The sequence below is a fragment of the Ambystoma mexicanum genome, chromosome 7q (genome assembly GCF_040938575.1).
Source record: "Ambystoma mexicanum isolate Mex_15411 chromosome 7q, UKY_AmexF1_1, whole genome shotgun sequence".
NCBI lineage: Eukaryota > Metazoa > Chordata > Amphibia > Caudata > Ambystomatidae > Ambystoma > Ambystoma mexicanum.
In genome coordinates, this window is record NC_090941.1 from 790,453,116 (window position 1) to 790,460,049 (window position 6,934).

The window sequence follows — 6,934 nt, forward strand, 5'->3', positions numbered from 1 at the left end:
TAGAGCTCTTGTCTCCCGATCTCTTCTCCCTCGAAGCCCTAAATCAATCATCCTCTCCTTCACTCCGCTGGTTAGAACCCTTTAACTGTGCCGTTTAAATTCCACTTCCCATTCCCTTCTTTACGAAACTACTCTGACCATTTTCCTTTGTTCATCCAGACGAAGCCTTCCTGCCCAGCTTCCACAGCCACTCGTAGAAGACATTCATCAGCCATCCGGATCCACAACACTTCCAGATTCTACCAGGGTTTTCTTCCCCGTCGAGGGTTTCCCTGGCGACCCTGTTCTCTCCCCTGGTTAATCCCACTCCGGGTCGGAGAGGACAGGGCTGTCCTAGGGTAGCTTTCACGGCTGCGCTTGGTTGTTCTCTGGCGGTCTACTCGATCTGTCAAGGTGAGATTATTCACATTTTGTTAATTATTGCGGGAAACAGTATCGAAATTACAGTCGTAATTCCAGTTAATAACACCATTCATTCTCTTAATCAAACCAGATGCTTCCGGATGATAAGGGACATGAAAAATCCATTCAATTCACTTTTCTTGACAATAATCTAGGACCATTTTCCCTTTGAAATGGGACCCGTTATCACTTTGAATTTGCAAGCGAACATCATACTATACAGCCACTTGGTCCAACAATTTAATTGTATTCAATTGGGTAGCTCTTTTGCATGGCACAACCATCAGGTAGACAGAATATACTGGTGGTCAAAGGACCAATATAATCAATCTGCCAAATCTGTCCATGTAATTTACATTGTTTCAATGTACCATGAATTATGTGTGGAATAGATCGATGTTTCTGGTGTTGACACATAGGACATTGTAAGATTATTGTTTTCACAATTTCTAACTGAATGCTAATTCCCCTGTCTTGTGCCCACCTAATAGTAGCCTTCGCTCCAAGATGTCCACTCTTCTGGTGGGCCCATTTGGCAATTCCCTCCAAATCATCCTCCTCAGCCCTTGTGTCCATGACTTCAATCTTTGCATGTGTGTCTGCAACAGAATTGAACCAAAGTTCTAATTAGTCTGTTGCGCAATGTGCATCCACGTGATATACAGTTACAGCAGTATGCATCACCTTTGCCCACACCTCCTTAGCATGGATTTTCCATCCATTCTTTCTCCAAGTTGGCAGCCATACCACCAACCCAATTTGCAACAGACCATGAATCAGTATAAATATGACAAACACCAAGCATTTCCTGTTTCAACGCTTGATACACAGCATATAGCTCTGCAAATTGGCTACTCTTCCCTTTGCCCGAGGTGGTGAGCACCTTTTTCAGTTTTGGATTGTACGCCACCCCCTTCCAATATCATTCAATTCCTACAATTGTGCTGCGCCAGAAGTAAACCATGCATGTTCAACTTGTTGACTCAGTAATTCTCCATATGGGATCCCCCATTTAACTGGAGATTCTTTGATAGTCCCCTCCCCCTCCGTTTCAATGTCTATCAGCGGGACACCCGCCACTTGCTCATGTAATTTTGCCACGCCACTTTTACCGTCTTGGCACGATCTTGAATGTACCCTTTCCATTTAATAACACTCGCGTCTTGTGCATGACCAATTCTGTGGGACTCATTACGAGGTGGGCGGAATGGGTTTAACAGCGCCGGTAATGGTGCCGGTGCCGGTAAACCCATTCCGCCCTATTACGAGGTTCCCTTGCGGGACCCGCTCTGAACGTCTGGTCAGACCAGACGTCCTTTGCGGGTCCCACAAGGGGACCAGGGAGCTAATAACGGGCCAGTTAAAAACGGGCCCGTTATTAGCTCCCTCCCCATTCCCATTGAGGGAATGAGGATGGGTTTTTGGGAATGGGGATGGGTTTTTTGAATGAGGAATTACCGGGTCCTCCAAGGTTGGAATGGCCCGGTAATTCCTCATTCAAGGAACCCGGACCCGGAACCGAGTTTGGAGGCAGCCATGCCCTTGTTAAGGGCATGGCTGCCTCCAAACTCGTAATGAGGCCCAATGAGTTCCCTATTTAGGAAAAAAGGTAGCTCCGCAGGCAGAGAGTGTCCTGAGGTAACTATCCCAGGGTGGACTAAGGGCCCATATGCTAAAATTGCACAAACTTGGGCATGTGGTGCAGGATTGAGTGAGACCTGGGATACGAGTATAGGAGAAGCAAGCCCAGCCAAAGTGACAAAATGCTTACAACTAGTTTCTGTAGAGAAAGGGAAAGAATGTTCGGCTCTTGGGAGAAGGGGTTGGATTCTGTTGCATGCTTCTCGAAAGATACATCAGCTAAATGTAGAGTTACAAGCAGGTGTTCGAAAAGGAATTGGCTGCGGAGAAACAAATTGTGTTAATGCAGCAGCTCCAAATGAAATTGTATCTTGATAAGGCGGACAAATATCAAGCGGTTGCTGAACGAGCTGGTGTAAGAGCGGCTTGCTATAAGTATCGGAAGAGAAGAGGAAGGTTTAATTCTCATAAAGTAGCGCCTGTGATTGCTTCCGCAGATGTAGATTGGGACCCAGATCAGTGGGATGGTGATGTGTTCGATAGTACTACTACTGATAGTGGTTCCGAACCAGACCTTGGGCCTCATTACGAGTAACCCAGTAAAAACGGGTTAATTACCGGCATGCCGGTAAGAGCGGGTCCGTGCTCGTATGAACCAGCTAATAGCGGGTGATTACGAGTGCGCGAGCACGCGGGAACCCCCATGCTGGTAATGGTAATACCGGCATGCCGCTAAAGACCCTCCAACCCCCCGATAGCGGCATCACGGGAACCGCTGATACCGGCACCGCCTCAGAGCAACCCCTAAATACCGGCCCGGTAATACCACCATGCTCATAACGGGTTCGCAAAACCGGACCCGGAAATTACGTCATCGCGCAGGAACGGGAAATGGGCCGGCGGGCCTCTTTAACTCATATACAGGTAAGCACTACTTCTCCCCCCAGCTCACCCAGGGGGGGGTTTCCTGCCTCAAACGCACGGACCACACGCCCATTCCAACAGGGAACGGCGTTTTTGGGCACAATCCATTTATTACTCCCAGCTACTTATCAGCCACCACGGCACGGGAGTCTGCTTGGGGCTCTCACTAGGCTCTCCAAAACTGCAATTTTTTATAGCCATCCACCGTTTATCTTCAAACCACTAATTTCCCTATGAATTATTTTCAGGGCCCAACAAGAGCCAGACTGCCCTAAGGACAGCCACTACAAACACGACAAGGACCCCACTTGGGGATCGCAGCATTGCTTACATGGTAAGAGGATCACCCTCCTCTCCACTATCTTTTCCTACCACTCGCCCCCTCCTGCCCCTCTTGCTAACCTCTCTCTGTTCTCTCTCCTCCTTTTCTTTTTCTTTTTCCAACTGTTATACTAATCCAACCATGAATGGAATGTACAATCATGTAATGCTTTTAATCTGTAACCACCACCTCACATCACTCACCACGTTAAATCAATGTAATTAAACATGCTTGTCACAAAATGTCATTTATCACACATCACCTTGCACACTTGAATATTGTTCAGCCTTGAGAAAGACCCTCTGGGTCGAAACACGTGTCGGCTGACCGAGCTAGTGCACAAATGCCAGAACAGTGTTCTAGACACTCACCATTGTATTGAGAAGAACCGCTCCAAATACCATTAATAAAAGCGAACCTTTATCGCACTAACTACCGTGTTAGAAGGATTATTTATCCCGAAATTTGAAGCAAGATAACCAGGAGCAAACCCACTTCTCCTACGCACCAAATTGGGGTCCAGGCTAAACCCCAACCCACTCCTGTGATCTTGCGACACCAGAACAGTCCTCCAACCCAAATAGAAGTGGCGCTCAGCACGGGCAGGTTCCAATTCTAGAGCCAACCCAGACCCTCTCTTTAAAAACACAATCCATTGCCATCCTCCCTAACCACCAGTCTTTTCGTGTCGTGCTGTGGTGGAAAACCCTGAGGATGTCCAAGGCCACCCGGAAGATGACCACCAGGCAGCGGAAGAAGCGTTTTTCAGGCGCTGAGCTTAATATGCTTGCTGACACTCTGGCTGCACATGCAACCATAATGAAAAGCAATGATATGAAGCGAGAAGGCAAATCTGGCAGGAGGTTGCCTGGAAGGTGTCGGCCGTGGGGACCACCCCACACACCATGCATGACTGCCGCAAGAGGTGGGGCGACCTCCGCTTGAGGATGCGAAACATTCTATCGAGTAACAGGAGGGCGGCCATGGAGACAGGTGGGGGTCCACATTCACCTGCTAAACTGATGCCCTGGGAGGAGACTGCAAGCACTTTTATTGATCCTGAGTCAATAGAGGGATTCGGAGAGGGATTCGGAGAGATGGAGATGGGTGCGGCATCATCCACAGAAAGAGAAGAGTGACCCTGCACATCCCTGTAGGGGAAAACATGACTTAGCACTAGTGACGTGGATGTGAGACTAGGCAAGGCAATGCATGTCCCTACACCCACATTAACATATCCAAGTCAAGATTGCGGCCCAAACCCTGCCACGCAGAAATGCATGCTGAGTGCCAATCCCATAACCTACACACACGGGCAACATACCAGGACCGTGCCCATGTAACTCAACACACAAACCCCATATCAACCGCATGCCACCTGCCATGCAGTGAATGCTAACATGCCCCCTCTGAATACCCTGCGTGACACACCTGTAAGACATGAATGCATGATCAAATTAATAATAAACAGCACCATCGTATGCCTATGCCATGTCACACCATCACTGATGCCCTGCATCTCTTCTACCCCCTAGGCACCGATGAGGAAGAAGCAACCCAGGAGACCACCGCGAGGGCATCCACCTCACACCCTAAGAAGAGGGCTACCACCACCACCACAACCTCCGCTGGAGGCAAGCAGGCCACAGCCACTGCCAGTGTGCCTGTGCGAGCTGGGACACAGCCAGCAACACCTGCTCCCAGTGTGCCTGACACACTACTGACCCAGCAGGCCACACCCACACCTGTCGAAGGGGAGTCCCTGGAAGCACCCGCCTCCACTGGGGAGGAACTTGATGCCAGTGTGGAGCCTGAGGGAGACACCGAGGTGACATGCCCGGCCACCCCAAGCCCCGTGCCCACCCCCTCGCCCCAACACCTGCAGTCACCCACCTGCAGTGAAGCTGATCCCTCCCTCCGTGACTGTGACCTACCCACCTCTGATGAGTACAGTCCCGAAAATGCCGTCCACATGACTGCACAACCCACCACTCCAGCCCCCTCCAAAACCCTGGAGACACGATTGTCGACGGTGGAGGCCCGACAGGAGGCCATGTTAGACCTACTCCGCCACTACATAGCGGACGGGGAGGAAACCAGGCGGGGTATTGCCACAGCAATTGCGGGGACCACAGCGGCCATCGCAGCCAACACAGCCGCTGTTAATGCATCGGCTCGGCTAATGAGGGACTGCCTGGGGGCGGTGACACAGGTGCTGACTTCAATGCTGCTCCATATGCAGCGGCCACGGCTTGCAGGAGGTGTGAAACCTGCCAGCGACTCACTTACTACCTCCACACTAGCTTCATCTGTCCCCACCAGCCCAGTGCACCAGATACGTGGGAGTGCAAGGCACACTGAAATGCCGCCTCCGGACAGGAAGAAGTCCCAGAAGTAGTGTGGGCGGACAATAGGAGTGGGACACAAGGTTGGGGGTGAAGGGGTGCATCTTGTGCAGTCTATTGGGGGTACTGGTGTTGCTTGGGGGGGGTTTGGAGTTTGTTGGGGGGGTCTGGGAGTTTGTTGGGGGGCGTTAGGGAGGGGGGGAGTGGGCACATTTTTGCTGTTGTAAATAATACACACGTTGTGATAAGAAAAATCCATGGCTGGACATTGTTATTTTCGTGTGCATCCATTTAATGTGTTACGGTGTTCAGTGCCCAACTCCCAATATTCCCTGTGTGCATGTCCACATTGGCCCAGTGTCTGACTGACACATGTCTTTCATAGTCCCTGTGGGTCAGGAGTATTCGTGAATCTGTGCTTGGCGTACTGCATGGCCATCCCATGCATCATGTACTAGCAGGAGGGCTACTTCACCTCCGTCTCCATCCTCATCATCCTCACCCGGGGCATGCATGTCAATGTCAGGTGGCTGTGGTACATTTCTCCGGATGCACATGTTGTGCAGCATGACACAGGCCATGGTTATCTTTGCCACCTTCTCAGGCCTATATAGGAGTGCCCCACCAGACCTGCTTAGGCAGCGGAAACGCGCCTTCAACAGGCCAAAGGTCTGCTCCATCACAACACGGGTGCAGGTGTGCACACAAATGTACTCCTCTTCATGGCTGTTCTGCGGGTTCCGCACCGGGGTAAGTTGCCACTGCCTCAAGGGATATCCTCCGTCACCTGCAAGCAAATAGAAATAGGTGTGTGTCACTCTGAGCTGGCACCTTCAGGAAGCACAGTCATGGCGGGAGCAATTTGGTCTGGACATGCACATGTCCCTGTACGTATGCAAAATTGTCACCTAGATGCATTCTAAACTGTTATGATGTGTGGTAGTCTGGATGGCGTTCAATAGATGATGCAGGGTGTAATCATGCATGCTGAGGCGGATGTACTGTGGTAGTACGACAATGTTTAGCCTCCCATTCAAGCAGTTAGTTCTATGCATGGTCACACTAGCCACATTGGCCCAGTTGCCATCCTGTACAGTCATGCATTGCTTGCCATCACCATGGTGGCCTGGTTGTGCCTCTTACTTGTTGTCATCGATATGCATTATTTGTTTAATTTGTGCCACTGATGTGTCATGTTCCGTTTGTGAGGTTCAGGTCTGGAGTGTTTAGCTCTGCATGCATTCTCCAATCACCGACAATTGCCACCCAGGTGGGGTATGCATCCACCACCCCTTTCCCAACCAGGTGGAATATGCATCCCTACACATCAGTACCCCAGAGCACTGCCATGGCCCAGTTG

General features: G+C 50.4%; 1 protein-coding gene across 1 annotated transcript; it reads left to right on the forward strand.

Annotated features, from left to right (window-relative positions):
* The first annotated feature begins 2,326 nt into the window (after nucleotides 1-2,326).
* LOC138528081 (uncharacterized) lies at nucleotides 2,327-5,658 on the forward strand. The gene is made up of 3 exons (XM_069639525.1): nucleotides 2,327-2,574; nucleotides 3,156-3,241; nucleotides 4,765-5,658. Exons 1-3 carry the CDS (start codon nucleotides 2,327-2,329, stop codon nucleotides 5,625-5,627), a joined length of 1,197 nt encoding a protein of 398 aa, XP_069495626.1. The 3' UTR covers nucleotides 5,628-5,658.
* Nucleotides 5,659-6,934: the final 1,276 nt, after the last annotated feature.

Bases quoted from the DNA above. Each gene is read 5' to 3' on its own strand.
- LOC138528081 (XM_069639525.1), top strand. From the start codon at position 2,327: ATGCAGCAGCTCCAAATGAAATTGTATCTTGATAAGGCGGACAAATAT. The intron at 2,575-3,155 runs GTAACCCAGTAA...AATTATTTTCAG, and splicing joins GACCTTGGGCCTCATTACGA to GGCCCAACAAGAGCCAGACT. The intron at 3,242-4,764 runs GTAAGAGGATCA...TCTACCCCCTAG, and splicing joins ATCGCAGCATTGCTTACATG to GCACCGATGAGGAAGAAGCA.